The 25,404-nt window shown below is 37.6% G+C and overlaps 1 protein-coding gene across 1 annotated transcript; it reads right to left on the reverse strand.

Moving 5' to 3' along the window:
* Positions 1-10,220: 10,220 nt before the first annotated feature.
* LOC100022644 (olfactory receptor 52D1-like) lies at positions 10,221-11,396 on the reverse strand. The gene has a single exon (XM_007491143.2). It carries the CDS (start codon positions 11,394-11,396, stop codon positions 10,440-10,442), a length of 957 nt encoding a protein of 318 aa, XP_007491205.1. The 3' UTR covers positions 10,221-10,439.
* Positions 11,397-25,404: the final 14,008 nt, after the last annotated feature.

Below are 25,404 nucleotides of genomic sequence, written 5' to 3' on the forward strand. Positions count from 1 at the left end.
CATGGTTCTATGGGGATATGATTGGGGATGTAAACTCTAAATGATCACCCTACTGCAAATATTAATAAAATTCAAATAGGTCTTGATCAGTGATACACATAAAACCAAGTGGTATTGCTTGTTGGCAAGGAGGAAGTCAGAAAAGGGGAGGGAAAGAACATGAATCATGTAACCATGGAAAAATATTCTAACTTAATTAATTAAATAAACTTAAAAACTTAAAAATTATTGTCAACTTTAAAGCTCTACGGAAGTGCTACTTATTATTATCATTATTTTTTTCAATGAAAACCTATGCCAAAAAAATTTAGAAAGGTTGATACACATGTGATTTGAAGAGCATTGAACTTGAAACTAGAGGACCTACATTCAAAGATTGATTCTGTTTGTCCTCTGAAATGTCCCATTATCAGACTTTATTTTTCTTTCTTTTTCAGTTATGAGTTTATTAGTGGGGGATAATAAAGCTGATTTTTAAAATTTAAAATGCAAAAAACCTCCTATCTGCCATGGTCCTCACTTTCCTTATTATATAAAGATGTCCATTTTCAGTTGTAAATCATAATAACCTGAAAACTAAAGAATGATCTGAAAACTAAAAAATTTAGATGGTTTTCTACCCCTTTCCCAATAAAAAAGGTGAAAGGAGATTAATTTTTTCCAAAAATCTTTGTAGATTTTATTGGGAGAAAATGTTAAGTTGTTACTTCAAAAAAAAAATTGAACAAGAGGACTCTGGGCAAAATGAAGACAGGAAGAAACTGTGGTTAAATATAAAGAAGACTACCTAGATATAGGGATAAAAGTCAAGTCAAGCCTTATTTGTAGATTTAAAAAAAATCAACTCCACATGTCCAAGATGTAATAGTCATGACTAGAGCTAAATGTAAATCTGGGACAAAAGGGAAAAAATAATGTGGAGAAATTTTAGTGGATTTAAAACTCAATAATTCAACAGTGAAAAATAGTAGGCAAAAAAGCCCCTAATGACATTTTTAGAATGAGTTGGAAGGAAGAGTGTCCAGAAAGCAGATGACTACCTGTCTATTTTCTGTCTTGATCAAAATATAACAAGGATATTGTGCTTATATTATGGGTATAACATTTTAGAAAAGACATTTTACAAGTTGGAGTTCATCCTAAATATAACAACCAAGATACAGAGCCTTGAGATAATTTTATATGAGGAACTAATTATTTTTAGCCTGGAGATGATGATCCTTATACTTTCAGAGTTGGAAGGGACTCTGATGGCTATCTAATCCAACCTACACCTATCAAGTGATCACTTAATTTTTACTGTCTTTATGTACTTATGCATTTCATATCTTGAAATCAAATGTAAGATTTTGTATTTATATTATAATAAATTTAATTAGGTTTAATTTACTTTAATTAGGTTACATTTAGTCTATCATTCAAGCCTGTGCAAAGATTTTTTTGGATTCTAAAAGGTAGCTTAGGAAAAAAATAAAATAAAATCATATAGAGTATTCTTGAGGCTCTTGACTATTGTACTCACTGTCCTCAAGATCTCCAGCTTATCAAGGTCATTCCTAAAATTCTATGCCCATGCTCTTAGGAAGATAGCTTTCTTGTTATATTCTAATTTATGAAGACTAAAGAAAGTCATTTCCCTCTGTTGCCTGGGCCAATATAGAGACTTCTAAGTTCATTCACCCAAACTAAAAATCAAGTGATATTTCTTTTCTATTTCTAATTGTTTTTGGTTCTAGACATTATCAATAAACCAAATAATTTCATCCAATCACACTCTCCTTTCAAAAGAGAACACACCTAAATGGGATGATAATTCTTCATTGTTTTTAAGATACTCAGAAAATAATTAACTTATTCTTTCCATTTTCCCCAATAGTTCTAAGGTCTAGTACCTCTCATCATCATGAACTTGTATCTGGAGACTAATCTTAGTACCTCTGGTTCTAGGTTATGATCACATGCCCTTCTTCTGTTCTTGTTAAAGCTGAGCCAGAAGAGCAGTCCTGTAGAGTTCTTTCAGTTCTGAAACCATTCTATGATCTGGTTTAGATAGAAGAGGACTGATTCTATAATTGGAGTCATGGAGGGAGAAAGGGAAAGGACTAAGAGAAGAGGACCCTTGTCAAAGAGACAGGAAAATGTAGGAGAAAGGAGACAAGGGAGATATTGAAGGCTAAAAGGTTCAGTATTGTGAGAAAAGGAGAGAGAAGGCTGAAGAGAAGGAAGTGAGAGAAAGAGGAGAGAAAGTGAAGAAAGATATGGAATAAAAATGAAGGAGAAAAAGAGGGAAACTCAAAAGAAAATTGAAGGAGAAAAAAGCAAAATCAAAAGAAGAAACAAAACAGCTTGAGCAGGGCTGAGAGGGAACAGAAGTCTCCCCCTTGATTGACTCCACAGACTCTGGGGTGAAGGACTCAGGAAAGACCCCAGACATTGCTTTCAATGACAGGGTGGTAAAGGGGGGAGCTGCCACCCTGTTTGGGAGCCAAATCTTTGGCTCTGGACTCAAAAAGAAAGGCATAATATCACCCTTCCCAAGAGATAAGCCTCTGGAGACTTTAATTATTGTGAGATCCCACAAGCATTTAGCTAGGCTGATGCCTGACCAGGTTTGATGCTTAACCCCAGAGATTCTGGCAGGACCTCCCTAAATTGGGAGAAGATGTGATAGAAAGAGTTTTGTTCTTAATGTCAGAAGACTAGAGTAACAGTTCTGAGTCTCTAGGGCCAGTCATTTAACTGCTCTGACCTCATGCAAAAGAGAGGCATCAAATAAATTCACATTTATATGGTGTTATACAACTTAAAAAGAACTTTTCTCACAGTGGTCTCAGGAGGCAGGTGGTCAAAGTTATTCAAAAAATATTTATGATGATTTAATTTCTATATAGGAATTTACATTGTATTGTGTATATGTGTGTATACACACACACACACACACACACACACACACACACACACATATATATATACTTATCTGATAAGAAAAAATTCTAGAACATCGAGGTGGTACAGTAGATAGAGTGCCAGCCTTGGAGTCAGAAAGACCAGAGTTCAAATGTGACCTCAGTCATGTGTGATTCTGTCTAAGTCACTTAATCTCTACCTTAGTTTTCTCATCTATAAAAATGAGCATATTAATGATCTCTGCCTTCCAGGTACAAAGAGTTGTTTTAAGGATAGAATGAGATAATATTTGTAGAGCATTTAACACAGTGCCTGGCACATAGTAGGTTACCTAGAAAGTTTAGATATTATTAGTGAATAAAGTGCCAGATACAGAGTCAAGGAGAGTCAAATTCTGGCCTCACACTTAGTTGCTTTGTGGTCTTGGGAAAATCACTTAACATCTGCCTCTATTTCCACATCTATAAAAAGGGGATAATAATAGTGCCTATGTCTCAGAATTGTGAGGAACAAATGAAGTAACATATAGTATAATAATTTGCCAGCCTTAAAACTCTATGTAAACACTTGCTATTGGTATTCTTATTATGAGTTATGGAATCGTGGAAATAGAGGTGTAATGGGATCCCAGAGGCCATCTACTCCAACTCTATCATTTAATGGTTGGATCATATGGAAGCATAGAAAGATAAACATCTTGACCAAGTTTAAAGGTCTCCTCGGTGGTGTTTGAATCTGGGTCTTCTGACTTCATAACTGATGCTTTTTCTGTATATAGCACACCCTCTCCATAAAAATTCTGGGTTGGAAATCCTGGTTCTAACATTTGTTATTTGCTAGATGTGCCCCTTGGGATATGATAAATAACCTCTGCGACTCTTGATAAAACTGAGCTTTGGATTAGATGATTTGTAAGGTCCTTCCTAGCTCCAGATCTAAATCCTATAAACATTACCTATGATGATCACTCTATACATTCTATTCCTTATTTATATAAAATAAAAAGCCTGGTATCATTAGAACATTGTCAGGTACTTTAGAACACAGAATCTTTCCTAGGACTTGATACAAGGCAGAAAAATAATCACTCAGAAAACTCTAGCACATCCTTGGGCAGAGTATATCCTAAGGATATCCTGGCTTCTTTAGCAGTTTCAAAGTTCAGGAATGAAACTTGTAGAATTAAGAAATGGATGGTTTAAATGTTTTCCTTATGATAGAGGGGTTTATCTCATCACTTTTTCTGCAGTACCTACAGGATGATATCTAAATCTTATAATCTAGTATTCACATCTCTGTTTTTATTATTATTTAGCATAGTGGAGATGCTCAACAATGCTCAGTTAACATCTTCTGATAATTTGGTATCTCTATTCTATTCTTTGAGACAATTGATCCAATGAACCATAACTTCACAACTCAACCAAGGCTGAGTAGCATCAAATTCAAGTGGACTCACCCTTTTGGGGTGTGTGTGTGTGTGTGTGTGTGTGTGTGTGTGTGTGTGTGTGTACTAGTACAGAAGAAGGAGAACAACAGAGAGCACATAATTATGGACCTCATGCACTTGGAAAATCAGCCTTCTCCTGTGGGTCTTGGAGTCCCCCTTAAAGAAAGGCTGATTGAATGACCATGTCTGTTCCTACCTTCAGTCTGTTGCCAAGACCTATGTGACACTACTTAACAGGTCTTTTGATTTCTTTTCCATTGATCTTTCCATTTCATCTTTCATTTCCATTATCTTTTTAAACATTTTAAACATTGGGAACTACATATAAGTCCTATTCTTATTCTTCCTTCTAATCCTTTATGTGGATGGGACAAGAATAGGGTTTTTAAATTCTCTTAGTCAATGATAGAGGAAAATACTGGCTCTGATTTTCCCCAAACTGCATTCTTTGCCATACGGCTTCTATTTTGAACAATTCCAGTAGGGTCTTCAAAATCCTTCTTCATACTCTCAAGGAGTCTCACCTAGGTATAATGCTGGAAATAACATTCTCCAGAAATACATCATCTGATCTTGATTCTGTATATTTGCATGTGTGTGTGTGTGTACATGTGTGTATCCTTGTTTTCTGAGAACCAAAAAAAAAATTTATTTTAACAATATTTTGGACTTGCTGCGATATCTAAAATGATTTTTTTTAAATCCCTAGAAAAGTATAATGAGGTAGAAGACAGAGCATGGGATATGAAATGAAAGGATTGGGTTCTAATCCTGATAATGCAACTTACTACCAGTTGTTAGCTTCAGAAAATGACTTGATCTTCATAGTCCTCAATGGGCAAGTCACTTAGCCCCAGTTGCCTAGCCCTTATCATTCTTTTCCTGGAAACCAATATTTCTTCTAAAACAGTAGTAAGAGCCTAAAAATGGTTTCTAGAAACATTCTTCTTATTAAATTCACTTCTAGCTATGCTATAGTTAATGAATATGACACTCCTTTGCTTGCAGAGTATGTTGTCTCAGTTGCCAGGTGAATCATTGGTTGATTGCTTCATGCAGGTGACTACTGATTATTACCATTTATTACCAATAATTAACAAAATAGGGATAGGAAAAATATGAACACCACGTATATTCATGATCACGTGTCATATTCATGACATGTCACCCAGGATGGGGAGAGTAGGCAACTGAAGTTCTCTACCTAGGATTACAGCAGTTGTTCCCTTGCTTACCCTCAGGGAAAAGATTGTTTTTAATATGTTCTTGCTCTGATTACAGACCCTTCATTTCAGTTCTGTAGCCAATTAAAAGACTTTATGTAACCATATGGTAGTATAATAGAATGGTAATCTGTGGAAACTATTTTCTTGTTGTAATGACTGAATACTCTGGCTTATGACTAGAGAGCTGCTGCTACTAAGGGACACACCTGAGGCTGCTTAGTTAAATGGGGATAGATGTACTTTGAGAGACACTGAGAGATGCTACAGGGGAATGCTCTGGGGTTTGCCTACTGATCACTATTTGATGGCTAATGGATCAATATTTTTCTCCTACCCTCTTCCTCCCTCACTTCCTCCCTTAACAACCCACTTCTTGAAGCCTTTGGCTTCCTCCCTCCCCCCTGAGTGGACTATAAAGATACTTTTTTTCTTTCTCAGGTAAGGGGTTTATTGGGAAACAACAGGATGGGAAACTGAGGTAAGAGGGATGAGGGTTTCCCTAATCTATAATGAGGGATAGGAAGAATTTGGGAAATCAGTCCAGTCACAGCTGTGACTCCAAGACAGCCAGAGAGATGGAGGACAACTGTTTAAAATCTTCTTTCCTTCTTTCAATTCACAAAACCACCAAGGTCTTACAGCTTAACTCCAAAAGCCCCTCTCCCCCAAGGGTCTTTCAGCCTGGGACGAAAGCTAACAAGATCAGTTCAGCTTCTTCCCCCTACAGCCAGGCTTGCCTCCCTTGGTCAGAAAAAACTCAGAGAGCCAGTCTCTTTTCTTGGTCAGTCAACCCCAAAGAGAGAGAAAGAATCACTTCCTCTCCTCCTCCTGGGAACCTTCTCCTTTATTGACAGACAGGTCCCCAGCCTTGTTTCTTGCATGACCTGGTTTGCAAGTCCTCTCACTCTCCATGCCTCTTAGGCCAACAGAAAATAGTTCTAGGATACCTGTACATTCTCTGAAGTAGCTGGCAGTTCTTCTTTATGACACACCATCATACCTTTCCAGAAGAAAGCTCCTCATGCCTCCCCTTGGTTGTCACCAGACAACAGAATCTGCACAGCAGGCAGTTTGCCATTACATATTAGATTAAATTGCAACACAACAAGAATTTTTTAAGCATCATCCATGAATCAGGAACTATGATAGGTGTTAAGGACTTAGAAATATCCCCTACCTTCAAGAAATTTGCATTATTTTTTAAATTATTTTATTTAATTAATTAATTTAGAATATTTTTCCATGATTACATGATTCATGTTCTTTCTCTCACGTCCCGCCTGCCAGAGCTGATGAGAAATTCCACTGGGTTTTACATGTATCATTGCTCAAAACCCATTTCCATATTATTACTATTTGCATTAGAGGGGTCATTTAAAGTCAACATCCCCAATAATATCCCCATCAAACCGTGTGATCTATCATATATTTTCTTTCGCATTTCTACTCCTACAGTTCTTTCTCTGGATGTGAATGGTGTTCTTTTTCATAAGTCCCTCAGAATTGTCCTGGATCATTGAATTGCTGCCAAGATAGAAATCCATTACATTCCATTGTGCCACAGTGTATCAGTTTCTGTGTACAATGTTCTCCTGGTTCTGCTACTTAAGAAATTTGCATTCTGTTGAAGTTGACATGACACATAAACAAATGAACACAAGATATATGCAAATTAATTTTTCTTAGGAAAGACAGAAGGAATTTACATAGACTTCTTGAAAGGACTGATACTTAAACTAAGGTGTTTTTTAAAATATTTTCTTTTTTCCCCATTATATGTAAAAACAATTTTTTTAAGATTCATTTTTTTTAAAGTTTGAATTCTCTCCCTTCCTCTGACACTCACTTGCTCTTTCTCTAACAAATTAAGCAATCTGATATAGATTTTATACATATAATCAGGTAAAAATCTTTTTTTTTCCATATTAGTTGTTTTGTGGTAGAGATCTCAAATATAAAAAAGAAAAAAACAAAATTAAATGCAGTATGCTTCAGTCTGCATTTAGTCTACTGTTCTTTCTCTGAGGGCAAATGCTATTTTTCATCATGAGTCTCTGGAACTATCTTGGATCACTGCATTGCTGAGAATAACTAGGTCATTCATAGTTGTTCAATAAGATATATTGTCACTGTGTACAATATTTTTCTGGTTCTGCTAATTTCATTTTGTATTAGTTCATGTAAGTCTTTCCAGATTTTTCTGAAAACATGCTACTTATCATGTCTTATAGCATAATAGTGTTCCATAACGACCATAGACAACTCCTCAATGTCTAATTCTCTCTTGAGATTGTGATAGAGACATGAAGAGAGAGAGGTTTTTCAGAACTTGCAAGAACCAGGTCTGGAAACCTAGCTCTAGCTGTCAGTCAAGAGAAGATTCCAATGTTCCCAGGAGTGGCAGTTGAGGGTATTGCTGGCCACACTAAGAAGAGAAACTTGGCTTTTGGACTTGGTCTCTGTCTCTGACTCTGGGTAGTTGAAGCTGATAAGAAAAAGAAACTTGGCTTTTGAGTTGGTGGTCTATTTGAGAGTTAAGCTGGCCAGGAGAAATTTAGAGACTTTGAACTTTGTTTTTCTCTGGGGTTGAAGCTGAGAAAGGAGACAAGCCAGGCTGAAGAAGAGACTTTTCTTGGTGAAGAAGAAAGAAGATTCAAACAGTTGTCCTCCATTTCCCTAACTGTCTTAGAGGCACAGTTTGTGACTGGAATACTTCCTCAAACCTTCCTAAAATTATCCCCATAGTTTAGGGAAATATCATCCCTCTTACCTCAGTTTCCTATCCTGTTATCACAATAAACCCCTTACCTGAGAAAGAAAACTGGTATCTATTATACTTCATTCAGGGGGGAGGGAAGAATTGGGAGGAGAGGGTGGCAGGAGGAGAGAGTTGGTTAAGGAAGCAAGTGAGGGAGAAAGGAGGTTAGGAAATAGATTGATCCATCAGCCCTCAGTAGGGATCAGTAGGCAGACCCCAGAGTAAACCTCAGAGCAGTCCCTTGTGTACCAGTATCCCTGTGGTGGCACCTCTCAGCAATTCTTATTCCTACCTCCATTATAAATAAGCAGCCTCAGGTCCCATTAGCAGCCCTCCCTAGTCACAATCAGCCAGAGAACAGCAGTCATTGTAAGAAGAAACAGTTTTCCCTCAGTTTACATTCTCTACTTCAAGAAGAATAATAGTTTCCCTCAGGTATACCTCTCTATTTCAATCAGAAATAGTTTCCAGTCAGTTTGCTCTTCTATTTCAAGATCAGTCTCATAGAGAGTTAGTATTTCTAAGAGTTAAGAGAGACTCCTAAAATGCTGAGTTTGGAGAAGAGCAGAACACAGAATGGGGAAGGAGGTGAAAGGTATAAATGAGTGTGGTCAGTCTGAAGAAAGCAAGACTGTGAAAGAATTTAAATAACAAATATAGTAGTTTTTATTTTATCTTAAATTCAATAGAGAATCATTGAAAGTTCTTGAGCAGAGATCTGTACAGAGATCATACCTGTACTTTAAAAATGTCAATTTGACAACTGAATGGAGGATAGACTGAAGAGTAAAAACTAGGTACAGCAAAACCAATGAGGAGGCTATTGAAATAGCCTAGATGAGAGCCAACAAAATCAAACAGAGAAACAAGAGCCATTAATGTATACATAAGGATCCTTGCTTGACTTAGTTTTAAAATATAATGTTTGTAATCAATTGCATAATGATTTATTTTTTAATATTACCCAATTATATTTTATCTGGTTCCAACCACATTCAAAGTGTTGTGGGCTACATATGACCCATAGGCTTTGACACTCTGGTCCTGACAAGAGGTCCAAGTACAAACAACAAATAAGAGCCTGGTGTAAATGAGCAATCTCACTTGAGAAATAGTCTACATATTCTGCCACACCCAATGAGAACTCATTCAGTCTTTGCTTGAAGCTCTCCAATGAGAGTTCATTTGGAGGTAGTCTGTTCCATTTCAATATTCCAATCAATTCAATAAATATTTATTAAGTGTTTACTATGTACCAGACATTGAGGTAAGTACTTTGGAATAACTCTAAAGTATTAGAAATTTTATTCTCACATTGTACTTAAATTGGTCCTTTAGTAAATTTCATCCATTGTTTCTGATTATTCCCTCTGAGGTAAGAAAAAAATAAATCCAAACTCTCTTTGACATAAAAGCCTTTTATGTTCTTGAACATAGATATCCTGTTTCCCTTCTTCTCTTGTCCAGGCTATTCACCTTCAGTTTCTTCAAGTAATTCTCAGTTGACATGTGCTCAAGATTCTTCAGCATCTGCATCAAATTCCTATGAATGTACTCTGGTTTATTAATGTAACTACCTAATTCTGACATTCTATATGTAAATTGCGAGGGCAAAGAATGGCAGGACTATATCACCTTTTATTTTTAGAAAGTATGCTAAGTACCTCAAGATTTTTTAAGATTTATACTTTTTTATTTTTTTACTTTTTCTTTTGGTTGCCTTATAGAACAATTATCTCATATTAAACTAAAAGCTACAGGTAATTTTCAGATTATCTACAACTGTCTTCTCATACCTATGAAGTCAATGATAAGAGCAACAATTCATAGATCTATAAACATTTTAAGGTTGGAAAAATGATTCCTTCACAATAGTTCCTATGAAATAATCAAGGCAAGTATATATATTTCCCTTTTACAAAAGAGGAAAAAAGGATCAAAAAGCTTATTTAGGGTAATATACCTCAAATGTCAAAAGTGGGAATCAATCCAGTTCTTTTGAATCCAAGTTAAATTACCATGCATTCAATCTTTCCCAGAAAGATGTCCATTTATCCATTGTTCTATTCAGTAATCATTTCTATTTTTAGTCAGAAAATCAAGCAAAGTCTTGACCTGGAGACATTAACCTCAAAAGTCGTATCCTGATCTCTTTGGTCTTAGCTCCATAGATGATGGGGTTGAGCACTGGTGGCAACAACACATATAGGTTGGCCAAAAAAATATGGACATGCTTGGGGACACGGTTGTATCCAAAACGGTGGGTGAGGAAAGAGAAGAAAGCAGGAATATAGAAAACAAGGATGACCCCAATGTGTGACCCACATGTTCCTAGAGCCTTGCGTCGTGCATCACGGGATGGAAGACGGAATACAGCATGAAGAATGATACAATAAGATACTGCTATGAGCACAGCATCCAGTCCCATAACCAAGAGGGCCATAGTCAGACCAAAGACAATATTCAATCTGATATCACCACAAGATAGCCGGGCAATGCCCATGTGTTCACAGTAGGTATGTGCCATGATGATGTGATGCCCACAGTAAGGGAGCCTCCACACCAGGAAGATGAGAAAAGCAGTACAAATCACACTCCTAATTATTCCAGCAAAGAAAATTCTGACAATCACACCATGATTGAGGATGGTTGTATATCTCAGTGGATTGCAGATGGCCACATAGCGATCAAATGCCATAGCTAGGAGAACAGAAGATTCTACAGCAAATATAGAGTGCAAAAAGAACATCTGGGCCAGGCAGCCTGCAAAAGTCATCTGACCAGCATGAAACCAAAGGATTGCTAACATTTTTGGTACTGTTGTAGAGCTGATGGTTAAGTCTGAGAATGAGAGTAGACAAAGGAAGATGTACATTGGTGTGTGGAGGCTGTGATCAGTACATATGACCAAGATGAGGATTAAGTTCCCAATCAGAGCTACCAAATACATGGCACAGAAGGGAATGGAGATCCACATATAGAAAGGCTCTAGTCCTGGAATACCTGTCAAGAATATGGTAGTTGGGAGGGAGTTGCTGTTGTTGGCAGCAGACATAGCCAGTAGCTCTTAGTCAACACAATTTTCTGATTGTAATTCTGACCCTAAAACAAAAACAAAACAAATAAACAGACATTAGGTGGAGCCAAGATGGAAGATCAGAGGCAATTCAGTTGAACTCTTTTAACTTTTTAACTCCTTTCCCAAACCTTTAAATTAACGTGTCAAAATAAGTTTTAGAGTGGCAGAACCAAGAAAAGATCCGGGTGAGATATTTCTTCAGAAAAAAAATATATAAATTAGAGGCTTAGAAAGAAAAGTTCATGAAATGGGGCAGAGGCCAATCTGATATCACACATGGAGCAGCAGTAACAGTAGCTACAGCAGCAGTACCAGCTTTGGGATCTTTCAACCCAGAGATAAGGAGATCAGATAACCCATTAGAAAGAGAGTGCAGGAAAGCCTTTGCAGATGCTGAGTACAGCTGTTATTTATTTACAACTCTACTGCCTATGCTCAGTTCTGGGTTACTTGATAATTAACTCTTTAAAAAACAGAATTGGCCAAACAGAAAAATACCTACAAAATCCCACTGACTCATGAGGGAAAAAGTGAAATTAATCAAAAGCAAGAAAAAAGAGAAAAATGTGAAACATCTCATTAAAAAATCAACTGACCTTGAAAGTAGAATTAAGGAGAGAGATAATTGGACTAAAGGATAGGGGGTTGCTTAGTGGATAGAGAACCAGGCTAGGAGACTGGGGGTTCTGGTTTCACATCTGGCCTCAGACACTTCCTGATGACATGGCACTGTACCCCCAGAAACCCAGGCCAACTATTATCAGGGAAAACTCCTTTGCCCTGGCATCCTTGTGACTCTTAACCTAGAAACACCCAATGACCCCACCCAGGGTCCTGAGATGTTTACCCTCTTTTGTCCTCTAGATTTAAGGTGGACAAAGAAATGAATCTTTATGCCTCCAGGCAGACCCCAGTCAGATGACCACCCCACCCCAACAAGTGCCTGAGAGACTAACACTTTATAAGTCATGTCCACACCAGGACATAGCATCTAAAGAGTATATAAACCCCAGGACTGATGTCGTCTGGGGGGACAGCCTCTCCATCCATGCTGTCCCCATGGGGGAACAGCCTTTCCTTTCATGCTGTCCTCCCAGGGAACTGCCCCCAACCTTGCTGTTCTACCTGGCTATCCTCCTGGCCACTCTTAACATTACTTTTTAATTAATAAATCTCTTTTTGTTTTTAAGCTAAGTTTGGAGTCATTGCATGCTTGCAAAAGGTATCCTTCCCGAACCCAAAAGGGTATCCTTCCTACCCATAACATTTTGGCGTCCAACTTGATTTTTGGCTCTCCTGAAAGCTATGCCTGTACCCCGGATCGTCCATAAGGACATGGTTTCTCAGGTAGGAAAGGAGCCTTTTCTTTGACTCTTGAAACCCCCATCTTTTGGGTGATATCTCCATGGGAACTCTTTTCGTGCTCTTTCTCCCATCGGCCCCAGATCAGTCAGGCCGCTGGAGTTTGGGGTCTATCTGTTGGCTTCCCCTTATACTAAAAGACGTTTTAGTTGTGTGGGGAAAGTCTTTTTGCTGCCTCAGTTTTCAACTGAGCGCTTTTTGGTCGGGCAACCTATGGACTCATAGTTATTGACCCTCTGTGTAGAATTGGCCAATTCTGCATCTAAATGGGGCAGAGACAGAGAGAACCCCGAGATTCCCCTTTGGGGCATATACTTAAAAATTGGAAAAAAATTGGCACTAAAGAAAAAGCAACCAATTTCTTTTAGTAATGTTGACTGGCCACCTTACATTTTTGATAAGCAAGAGGCATTGCCTATTCATGGCAAATCCTTTTTTCTTTTTTCAGCCTGAGGTCAAGCCAGATAGGGACTAGCCAACCCAATTAAGACAAAGGGAAAAGCATGCTTGCAGGCCTCTCCTGATCAAGCTTAAGAGCCTGAGAGAAAATTCAGTTGGATTTTTTGTTTGTTTGTTTTCTCTCATGTTAAATAGCTGAGCAACATAAAAAAATGATGAGGGAATTGACTTTTTGTTACCCTAAAAATTCCAACACCAGGTGTCAATTGGACATATTTTGTGGACAGAAGCTCTGTACCTTTTAGCTTTATTCTCTCACCAGGGTCCCAGTTCTCAACTCTATTCTTCACTTGGATTTTAAGGCAAAGGGCCCGCCTAAAAAATCCAGGTGAAGATGGGGGGAAGAAAATGGGGAAGCTTTTCATTTCACTGATCAGATTTTCCTTCCTCCTCTGCTGCAGAGAGGAAGAAGGATTGATTCTGAACAGAAAAACTGGTGAGACATCCCTATTTGGGGGATTTTTAAATGTCTTACACTTTTAAAACTAAGTTTTTTTTTCCCAACTTGTAGAACAACCTATTAATTATCTTCTGTTTTGAGGTAAACAGGGAGAGATAAGAAGACCTGATAAATCTCCTTTCCCTGTCTGCTAGCCAAAAGGAAGTAATGCTTAAAATCTGTCTATTAGAGGTATTTATTGGTATTTTATTTCAAAATTGTGATCATGTATTCATATGGGTTTTAAAAAGAACATCCTAATTTAATTTTGTCAGACAGTGAAATTTGTTTGTATAGAAAAGCCACAGATTGGTTTTGTAAAATAGGTTTTTAGCAACCTTTCCATCATAAGAGGTTTAAAGGAAAAATTTGTTAAAGTGTTTAAATTTACCAAAAATGGGTTTTTGTTTAAAATTATCAAATGGTTTTCTTCTCAATGGTTTTTATCCCAGTGTATTCAAGTTGTAATAACTTTATTATTACATTTAACTTCTTGATCTTGAAAATAGATGATTAGCCTGCTTGTCAAAAGGCTTGCTTTAAGATTTACAGTCCTTAAAAGGTTTTAAATAGGTCCTGTAATACTAAATGCTTTATGAAATTCTTGAAATGTTATGTGAGTTGCTGTTGAAATATGTATTTTAAGTATTGTTTGGATGTAAACAAGCTCATTGTAAACCATAAGTTTGTAAACCATAGATTTTGTTCAATACTCAGTGGTTACCTCAGTTTACCAATTTGTTCTATGAACTGAAATTTATAACTGATGAGTACTATGCTAAAGTTACAGTATTTCAATGATCCTTTGAATCAGAATTCTTTGGGTTACTGATTAGCAATTGAGGTGATATCAATAGAATGTTTGTTTGACTTATGATGGTAAAAGCAAGTCAGAGAAGGTGAAGAGTTATGTTGGGTTTGAATTCAGAAGAAAGAGAGACTTTGCTGTAAAGTCCATAAAGCTTGAGTATGGTGATTTGTGAAGGAAGAATGGAAGTTGTGTTCTGCTTTTTAAGCAGAGGGTTTTGAAGGAAGAAAGAGAGAGAGAGAGAGAGAGAGAGAGAGAGAGAGAGAGAGAGAGAGAGAGAGAGAGAGAGAGAGAGAGAGAGAGAGAGAGGTGAAAGAAAACAGATAGATGTTTTGCTCTCATAATTGGATCTTTAACTTAGGAATCATTTCTAGAATTGATGTATGTAGTTTTGGAAAATCAAAATTCCTTAGAGAGATTCCTAACTGGTCTTGTCTTAGTTCCTTCAGATGGTCTAAGGTCAGGATATGATCTAGCCTTGATTTGTATTTACTGTAGAGCTAATGAATTCAACATTCCTGTTCAGGTTTTATGACTAAATTGTGACAAATTAATTATTGCCAAAATGTGTAAGAATAATTGCTATAATGTCGACTCATAGGCTTTAAGGAATCCTTAGAGAGGGCAAATGGTCAGAAAAGCTAGTTTGAGGGTATGGAAATTTGGTTTTGGTCTGCTAATAAGCAGAATTTCTCTGAGCTATTAGTGGGTAAGACTTGTCCTTTAAGGAAAAGAAGGCCTCTGGCATCCAATGGCAAGTGCTTTAAGGAGAAAAAAAAGTCCTAGGACGGTTATAGAGAAGGCAGCCCAAGGCTCCCTTTGGATTGAATTTTCCTGACCATCTAGGCTGCAAATCCTTGAGTGAAACAATAATGGCAATGCCAGCCTTGCTTGGTACACGAAGCCACTCACTGTGTCCTTTGTCTCATGTGGAGATATTTTCCCTTTTGGACCTTCTTCCTTTGGTGACATCCCCATAATCAGCACATAATACAAATTGGAAAAATAAAGTTTCCATTTCCTCAAACAACCTATTAGGTTAAAAATTAGGTTAAAACAGTTCTCAAACTGTTAGGGAACATACTTTGAGAAGTAGGTGAAGTTTATTAATTGATGGCTTGTATTTGCAGCCTTAATTGAAGTTTGGATCTTGAGCTTGGAATAGCTCAAAGCTTTCCTGAATTTTCCCCAGAATCTGGAGTAAAGAAACTCATCTGTAAAATATTGTTACTCCAGTGTTTATAGATGTTATAGTTAATGTGTACTTTGCAAAAGGATATTCTTTAACAGAAACATCACATACCAACTCTGCAAACAACTCAGGAATCCGATTTCCTAAAGGGATCTTATTCCTGTCAGAAGATGATTTCTGAAGAAGTCTGTTGGCTAAGATAACCAAATGCAAATGTGTAATGCCAATTGTTATTGTACTAATTTTCCTTGTTTCTATCCCCTAGTCCTGGTTTCTACACTTCTATCTTAGGGGCTGACTCTCCCCTTGTGACCTGTCTGCCCATCAGGGAAAGCTGGACATCCCTCACATCTCGAAGCAGGTTTCCAGCTACCTAGGACCCAGGCACTCACTGAGGACATGTCCGTAAGACCCTGTGCCCACAGCCTTTCCGTCCCTGCTATCTTCAACCCCTTTTACTTTAGCCTTTAACTACCTAGCCATAACTTTCTTTCCTTAAAATTTGGGTCTTCTTCTATGTTTCAAATCATGCATACCCAGCCAGCCAGCCGGACATATAATTCTCTGCTTCAGCTTGGGGAAGTGTTAGTCAAAGTGGGTCTCTCTAACTGTTGGGTTTGTATGAAGCAGCCCCAAAGTGGAGAGAACCCCAAGCTTCTAGCCCAAGATCTCAGTGCCTCTGAGGTGTATCCAAGACCTGAGGTTGTACTTGTAACCTTGTCATCTCTAGTTGCTTCTAGGGTAAAAACACTCATGGGAGTCACCCAGATGCCAGATTCCACCATAACCCCGGCAACCATCCCAGCCTGATGCTCTGGACACTGTCTACAGTCAATGCCTCTCTCTCCTAAGGACCTCTCTACGCCCATTCTCAGCTCTGAAGAAGTTACAGAAGACAGATCCCCGTCCCTTTTTCCCTTACATATTAGGAGAGGGAGGAGATGACATGGGCACTGTACCCCCAGAAACCCAGGCCAACTATTAGGGAAAACTCCTTTGCCCTTTCATCCTTGTGACTCTTAACCTAGAAACACCCAATGACCCCACCCAGGGTCCTGAGATGTTTACCCTCTTTTGTCCTCTAGATTTAAGATGGACAAAGAAATGAATCTTTATGCCTCCAGGCAGACCCCAGTCAGATGACCACCCCACCCCAACAAGTGCCTGAGAGACTAACACTTTATAGGTCATGTCCACACCAGGACATAGCATCTAAAGAGTATATAATCCCCAGAACTGATGTTGTCTGGGGGACAGCCTCTCTATCCATGCTGTCCCCATGGGGGAACAGCCTTTCCTTTCAAACTGTCCTCCCAGGGAACTGCTCCCCATCTTGCTATTCTCCCTGGCTATCCTCCTGGCCACTCTCAACATTACTTTCTAAATTAATAAATCTCTTTTTGTTTTTAAGCTAAGTTTCGGAGTCATTGCATGCTTGCAAAATGTATCCTTCCCAAACCCAAAAGGGTATCCTTCAACACACATAACACTACTTGTGTGTCCCTGGGCAAATCACTAAACCCAACTGCCTATCTGTTAATGCTCTTCTACTTTGGAGCTAATACTTAGTAATGGTTCTAAGGCAGAAGGTAAGGGTTTTTATTTTTTTATTTTTTCATTATTCCAACTACCAGAAAGTCATGATCAATGAAAGAGCCTAGATATTATATTTCCAAAAATTATCTAGGAAAACTGCATCAGTTCAGAGGGCAAAATAGAAATTGCAAAATCCACATTGATTATCCCTTGAAAGAGGGCTCAAAATTTAAACTCCCAGGAATATTATGAACAAATTCTAGATCTCCCAGGTCATAGGGAAAATAATCAGGCAGAAAGAACTAATTCAGATATTGTGGAGCCACAATCAGGATCTTACAAGCTTTAGTGCCTTCTACTTTAAAGGTACAGAGGATCTTGAATATGATATCCCTGAAGGCAAAAAAGTTGGGACCACAACCAAGAATAATTTATCTAGCAAAATTGAATATATTTTAGAGCAAAAGTGGCTGGAATAGAGGAATTCTAAGCATTTCTGAAACAAAAGTAAGATGTGATATTCAAACACAATATTCAAGAGAAGCACAAAAAGGTAAACATGAAAGAACAACCATGAAGATCTCAATAAAGTTAAACTTTATTTTATATATATATTAAATATATAATAAATACATATAAATATAATATTATATATAAATATAATAAATATATAATAAAGTTAACACATTGATAAATGGGAAGGTTATATGTGTAACTCCTAAGAACTTCATCATCATTAGGTTAAAAGGAGTTTTTACATAGGCAAAGGGCCTGAATGCAAGTTGATTATATTGTAATGATCTTCAACAAAAAGAAAAAGAAGGGTGAGATTGATACCTACTAGGATAATGAGGAAGGGAGAGGGAACATTTTCTCATATAAAAGAAGCTTTTAAGGAAGAGATTTAAGTGGAGGAGAAAATGGAGGGAAGTTGGAGAGTTAACATTTAAATCCCATTCTTATTGGAATTAGTTTAAAGAGAGAAAGCTCTATAAACACACTCAGTTTTATATAGAAATATAATTTACCCAGCAGGGAAATAGAAGAAGATGAGGATAAAAGAAAAGGAGCTGGATGATGAAAGGGAGGACAGCTTAAGGGAGGCGTTGGTTAGAAGCAATACTCAGAACTTCCTAACTCCAAATCATGTTGGTGTTATGTCTGCTGAGGGAATAATGTATAAACCTGTAAATCTTAAACAGCCTTCACTGTCTTTAAACCTGAGTTTCCTTCTCTATAAAATGAGGATCATAATCATATTGGTACTACTTACTCCTAAAGTTCTGACTTCTATAAGCCTGTCCTTCTCCTGCTTAATTCTTGAGGTAGCTAGGTTATATGATGAATAGAGCTCTAGATCCAGTCAGGAAGAAATGAGTTCAAATTCAGTCTCAGACACTGACTAGCTGAATAACCCTGACTATGGTACTCAACCTCTGACTGCATCAGTTCCTTTGACTGTAAACGGACAACAATAATAGAATCTATCTGCAAGTTTGTTGTGATGATCAAATGAAATTTTCATTTTCATATACATATTTATAAAGCACTTTGTATATTTTTAAGTGTTCCCTCTCTGGATCTGTCTCTTTCTATCTCTGTCTCTGTCTCTCTCCCTCTCACACACTCTGTGTGTGTATCTATATATAAGTGTTTTCTCATTTTGTATATATTGCATGTATATAAAATAGACATTTACATATAGACATTTATGATAATGCATTTCCTCTGTTATTTCCAATTTTTCCCATCAGCACTTTTTTGTACATTGTTGCTTGCATCATCTCTCCCACATTAGATTATCCTTGAACAGAGACTGTTTTTGGTCTTTTTTGTGCTTAGTGCAGTAGTGCATAGTTGTTTAATGAAAGTTTATTAACTGAATGACTGACTATCTAGGTCTGATGTAAGAAAAATGCTTTTAAAGTTCAATTTGTCCAAAAGATAATTTATTATTTCTCTCTAAACCAATCCATTCTTCTGAATTTCCTGATTTTAGTTGAGGATGCCACCATCTTTCCAGTCTTAGAATTGATATCTTGGAGTCATTATCAACTGCTCCCTCCTACTCATTCCACTTTTCCAAAGAGTTGCCAAGGGTTGTCTCTGTGACCTTCAGAACATCTCTCCCATCTGTTCCCTTCAGGCCATTTACATAGAACCATATCTCTAGTATAGATCTCCATTACCTCTACCCTAGGGTATTGAAAGAGTTAGTGTTTGGTCTTCCTATCTCTGGTCTTTCCTCTCTCCAATCCTCTTCTCCACATATCTGCCAATGTCATAGGTGTGACCAGGTTAGATCTTTACCTTACTACACCTAAAGCCACACACAGAATCCTCTGTTTGTCCTTTACAACCTGGAATTGATTTATCCTTCTAGGCTCTTGATACAAAATGTCCCAAAAGACTTAGTGCAATCTAAAGCTTTAATAACTTGAAAAATATACATGCTACAGACTTACAAAAAAACAATATGTAAAATGCTAAATATCTCCAATTTAAAGACATTGATGTACCACTTATTAAAATTCAAGATAGGTACCATTTTATGCTAAACCTTGCTTCCTTTGATTTTCAAATTTTATTAAAAATTTGCACCAGCTTCTGCTGCTCTGTCACTAAAAGGATTTCATTTGTTATCCTAACATAAATATCATTTTATGAGGGAAATATCAATGCATATATGACAGTTTTGCTAGAACCCTCTAAGAAAACATCTAAGGGCAACTAAGTTGGCCAAACAAGAAAATCTCTAGCAATTCTTCAGTCTGAGAAAGTATCACCCAGAGACTGCTGCCTCCACACTGCATAATTTACAATGACTCATTTTATTACCATCAAAATGAAAGATTTATTATTCTAAATTCACAAAATTAAATGTGCAAAATTTAATTAACTAATTCCGTTTTTATTTTTGGGGGGTGGGTCAAATGTAGTCAACTTGTTTTATTCCTTTCATACAAGGATTCCCACTTATATGTATTCTAAACTTTCATTATTAAAAAAAAGAACGTATTCATAAATATCCTGAAACTAGGTGTATTTATTAAGACCATAACATTATCTTATGTAAGAAGTAGCACAAACGATGTCTCTTTTAGGTCAGTAGTCACCTGACATTTTTACTGTGGGAAAAAAAAGTCATAAACCAAATTCTCTCCTTCAGTGTGCTTAGATCTAACTTCAATTCAGCTTTTTATAACTCCATCCCTAATCCTTTTCCACGGGATATGGCACCTGCCAGAACTATGTGATATATAAGTCATTTAACTTATTAAGACTTTGGTAGCTTTCATATTTCAGAAGTTATTAAAGCTTAAAATTGCACCAGGATTCTTCAGATGGTCTGAGAGTACTACTATTCAAGTAGTCTTTGGCTCAGTTCAACTAAGCTTCATAGCATTTTGACTACACAGCATTCCATTTCCCATCTTTATACCTATGTCTTCCCATCCTTAGAATGTACTTCTTTCTTGTCTCTACTTCCTAAAAAACCTAGTTTGCCTCAGTTTCCTCATCTGTAAAGGGACCTATAGAAAGAAATGACAAACCACTCCAGTATCTTTGCCAAGAAAATTCAAAATGAAGTCAGGAAGTCAGACATGACTGAAAAACAATAACTTCTTGACTCCTAATAGCTCTTTATACAGTACTACTTCTAATATCTGATATATAGTAAGGACTTCATAATAATATTTTGAAGTGTATATAATCAGATTGTGTTTCTTTGTATTGAGCTGAATTCAGACTCCCTGAGGACTGAGAGTAATTTCAAATGTAAAAATCCTTTCTTTAAATATTTGATGATGGGTATAATGTTCACTTGGAGCCCTTTAGCTTTTTAAACTTTCATGTTTTGTCTTAGACTCTATACTGGGTACTGGTTCCAAGACAGAAGCGCAATAAGGGCCAGGCAAGGGGGGTTAATAACTTTCCCAGCATCATAAAACTAAGCAGTGTCTGAGGTCACATTTGAAACAAGGATGTCCCATCTCCAGGACTGGTTCTCAATCCACTGAGCCACCTAGCCACCCCCCACTCTGAACCTTTTCTTTTGAATCTAAAAGTCCTGATTCATTCAACTAATCCTCATAAGGTCTCCAGTGCCTTCCTAATCCTGGATACTTTTCTCTGGCCACACTTCAAACAAATGCTTTGACCTCAACACCATTATTCCAACTGGTAGACTCATAGGTGCACTATCACCTCCTTTGTTCTTAACATCCTGCCCAACAGTGCAACTGCAGACAAAGAGAGCTGTTCACCCTGTTGGCTCATAATGAACCAAGAGAGCCCATTAGAATCCTCAGACACAGGAAATGTCACATCTACCTCATCCAGTACTTACCTGTGCACTGCCTGGATTTCCTCCAGTCTCTGCATCCCCTTGGCAACCTTTAGGCTGTGTTCTTGATTTCTTTCTAAGGCTGATGGCTTCTTTCTCTCCCAATCAGCTTTGCCACTCACCTGTAAGCTCACTACCTGGGTTTGTGATCAAGTGGTTGTTAGTGTTTTTGTACACATGTGACTATGTATGCACATGTTTGTGTATGTACATGTGAATGTGTATATATATACATACATATATATATATATATATATATATATCTGATGGGATTCCTCTGTGCCTCTGTGCTTACCTTCTGTACATATCTGTGTGCAACTGTATGTCTATCTGTGAGAGTACATATGTGGGTCTCTCTATGAGCCAGGAATTCTCCAGACCTATTGATTTCCTTAATTATCCATGGCCTGGATCCTCAGTCTTCTACAGACATACTCAGCACTCAGGGAGCATGCTACTCTCTGCCCTTTTTCAATAGATGCTGAGTCAGAAGGCCTAATGTGGATGGGAGCCAGAAGGGTCATGAAATATTGAGTCCAAGGTCCCTGAGAGAGAAGAGAACCCAAATGATTTTTTTTTCTCTAAGCCCACTCAGGGGTTGGGCCACTAGGGAAAGAGGGGAATCAAATTAAGTCTGCGGAGAGAAGAGACTCCCATCTCTCATTACTAACTCTATGGAAATTTCTTCATCACTGTCCCCCTATCAAAGTGAATAAAACTATAAAACTTATAAAGTTGGATTTATTAAAAATTTACTTCGCTTGAATTGAGGCCTGCTTAGAATCAGGAATGACCTCTCTCTCTCTCTCTCTCTCTCTCTCTCTCTCTCTCTCTCTCTCTCTCTCTCTCTCTGTCTGTCTCTCTCTCTCTCCTCAGCTAACTTGTCTCCCCCCTCATTCTCTCCCCCCCCCATGTCTTTGTTGCTTTCCCTCTGTCTTGGTCTGTCTGAGTCCTTTCCTTCTTCCTTAGAATTCATACTGAGAGGCAGAAGAGCAATAAGGGCTAGCCAATTTGAATTAAGTGACTTGCTTTGGGTTCCACAGCATTAGCATCTTCAACAATTAATCCAATTATTCTTAAATCATTGCATTACTAATTTAGTTTGACTAACTTTAGCATATTAATTGTTGTGACTAAGGAGAAATCTGTTCTTTAACCTGAGCTTCTTTAGAAATCTGAATTTGCAGTTTGGACTTTTGCAGTTTTATCACTTAGCCAAATTGTGCAGTTTCAACTAAAAGACCTTTTTTTATTGTTTGTTTCTAGAAAGGCTCATATTTTTACTTAATAGTAGTTTATAGAAATTATGATATTTGGGCATAATCAAATTAAGTCTTAAAACTCCTGTTACTCCTTAACCTTAGTTGTAACCTATCTTTTTACCAGATCAAGATCTATTCTCACTGTTGTCAACATGGAAATATAGAGATCCCCAGTTTATTTAGTTTGAGTATAGAAACCCCAAGTTTTGACCTTGTCACCAGAGAGGTTTCCCCCCCTAGGGAAGGTCCCTCTTCACCAGACAGTGAACTTCCTGGTAGTTTGGGTGGGAACAGCTAATCCCGTCCAATATTAAGCATCCCTTTTGTTCCAAATGGTTTCTCCCCCTAGGCTAAGGTCCATTACCAAGGTGACCCAGCCCTGAGCTGAGTCTTTCCCTTTTATGTCCATTGTAAGGCACCAGCCCCTCACAGTTATTCCTGTCTGGAACTCCTCATTTTCCTTTCTCACCATTGTAAAGTCAATCAACTGTCCCTCTAATCCTAAACCCCCAGGTCATCTAGAATGGTATATAGGTCCCCCTAGTTCTTTTGTTCACTCCCAGGGGCTAGTGACCAGGGCATCTTTACTCTGGGCAGTCATGGGAAGCAGCTCTATTGTCCTATTAGTAGAGCTAACCCCTTTTCCCTTGATTAAAGAGTGATTTTTGACTATTTAATAGTTCTGCATTTTTTTCTAGTTGACACTGTCAATTGACTTCTCAGGGCTTTCAAATTATATCTTTAAAGTCTAGATAAGGTAACTGAAAACTTTTACCCGTTTAAAATGTTTTTTATTGTATTAGTCCCTTAATATAAGTGTTAGGTAATTGCAAGCACTTTTGATCTCTTTCCTGTGCCTGAGAAAGGAGTTATTTTTGGGAAAGGTCAAAGACAGTAGCTACTTCACTGCACTTGTATTCTAAGAAGAATCTTTCTTTTCTTTCCAGTTCTTTTTATCACTTAAGTTACATGTTATTACAACCTTGATATTAAATCCCAATATATTAAGTAAAAGCTTCACAACTTCCAAATTCACTTTGATTAGAGTTCCTTAACAATGTTTCATTAGTGTCTAATAATCTAATAACAAATCTTATATGATTTCTGGACTGTTCAAATTTCTCTTATGAATTGCATAATACAGAGTTTGTATAAAAGTTTTCTTCATAGCACAACTTCATACAAATTTTGTGTACATCCATTATGACATATCACATTATTTTTGAATAGATAAAAACAATTTCTCAGTACAATCAGGTACAACACTGATTAAAATTCCAATTTTAGTCATACACCGAATTCTTCATACCCATATAAATTCACATATATCGATTACCAGATTAAACTTCTAAAATCCCAATGTTAACATGTAGTCACTTGTTGCAATTTTTTTTAGCAGTACATGTAATTTAGAAAATCCCATATAAAACCCAAAATTTAAATCTTAGAAAAGGTTTCCTCTTGTTGTCAAGCTGGCTATTAATTACATTCAAACAGGTCTGAAATTTATTAGTGATAATAAATAACTCTCTGGTATAGGTATTGTGCAGAATCGAATTTAACTAACATTTCACCTTTGATTGATATACAATTATCACCATATAATCACATTATATCATGGTACATTTTCAGACTACCTGGCTATTTTCCAAAGTTACATCTATGTCTTTAATATTAAATCTTGGAGAACAGCCAAATTATGGGATAAAATTTCCCTTTGTGTGTTCCAAATCTTTCCCTTTTTATTTTCCTGGAGGGCCCATCCAAAACAATGGAACACCCTGTCAATTTTAAAGGCCAAAATTAATTATCTCCTTTCTGGAAGACTCTGATCATAATTTGTGAATGCCCAATAATGGAGGCACCGAGACAGGATTTGTTAATCTAGACACACATAGAGACACATAAAACAAACATTAAACACAGTCTAAGGGAAGCATGCTTTAAAATTAAGGTGTTTACTCAAGATCTTGAGGAAGAAAAAAGGGGGAAGGAATGAAAAATCCATCTTGCTGTTTCCAAGGTACAGGGTCTTTTAAAACTGTGAGAAGTGAGGAAAAGTTTTTGGCTGGAGAGCCTTAAACATAAACATTTGAAAGGACCAGTGATAAGAAATTGAAAGAGGGGATCCTCCTTGCTAGAAACAAGGATGTGGGGGTTGGGAAGTGGGAAAGGAGGACCTCCCACCTCTGTCCATCTGTTCCTCTCCAATCCCCAAGCTGAGGAAAATTCATAGAGGGGAAGGAAGGGGAGGAGGAGGAGGAAGGGAAGGAGGAGGAGGAGGAGGAAGAGGGAGAGGAGGAGAATCAGGAGGGGGAGGAGGAGGAGGAAGAAGAGGGAGAGGAGGAGAATCAGGAGGGGGAGGGGGAGGGGGGAGGAGGGGCAGGAGAAGGAAGGGCAGGAGGGGAGAAGGGGGAGGAGGGGGGGGAGGAGACTGAAGAGGGGAGGTAGGAGGTGGAGGAGGAGGAGAAGGAAGAGAAGAGGGGGGAGGAGGAGGAGGAGGAGGATTCCTTGTCCCTCCTAACTATTTTCACTAATAGTGAGATTGAAGCCTCTTGGACAAGATACCAAATTGCCC

Source organism: Monodelphis domestica, chromosome 4 (assembly GCF_027887165.1).
Source record: "Monodelphis domestica isolate mMonDom1 chromosome 4, mMonDom1.pri, whole genome shotgun sequence".
Taxonomy (NCBI): domain Eukaryota; kingdom Metazoa; phylum Chordata; class Mammalia; order Didelphimorphia; family Didelphidae; genus Monodelphis; species Monodelphis domestica.

Bases quoted from the DNA above. Each gene is read 5' to 3' on its own strand.
- LOC100022644 (XM_007491143.2), bottom strand. From the start codon at position 11,396: ATGTCTGCTGCCAACAACAGCAACTCCCTCCCAACTACCATATTCTTG.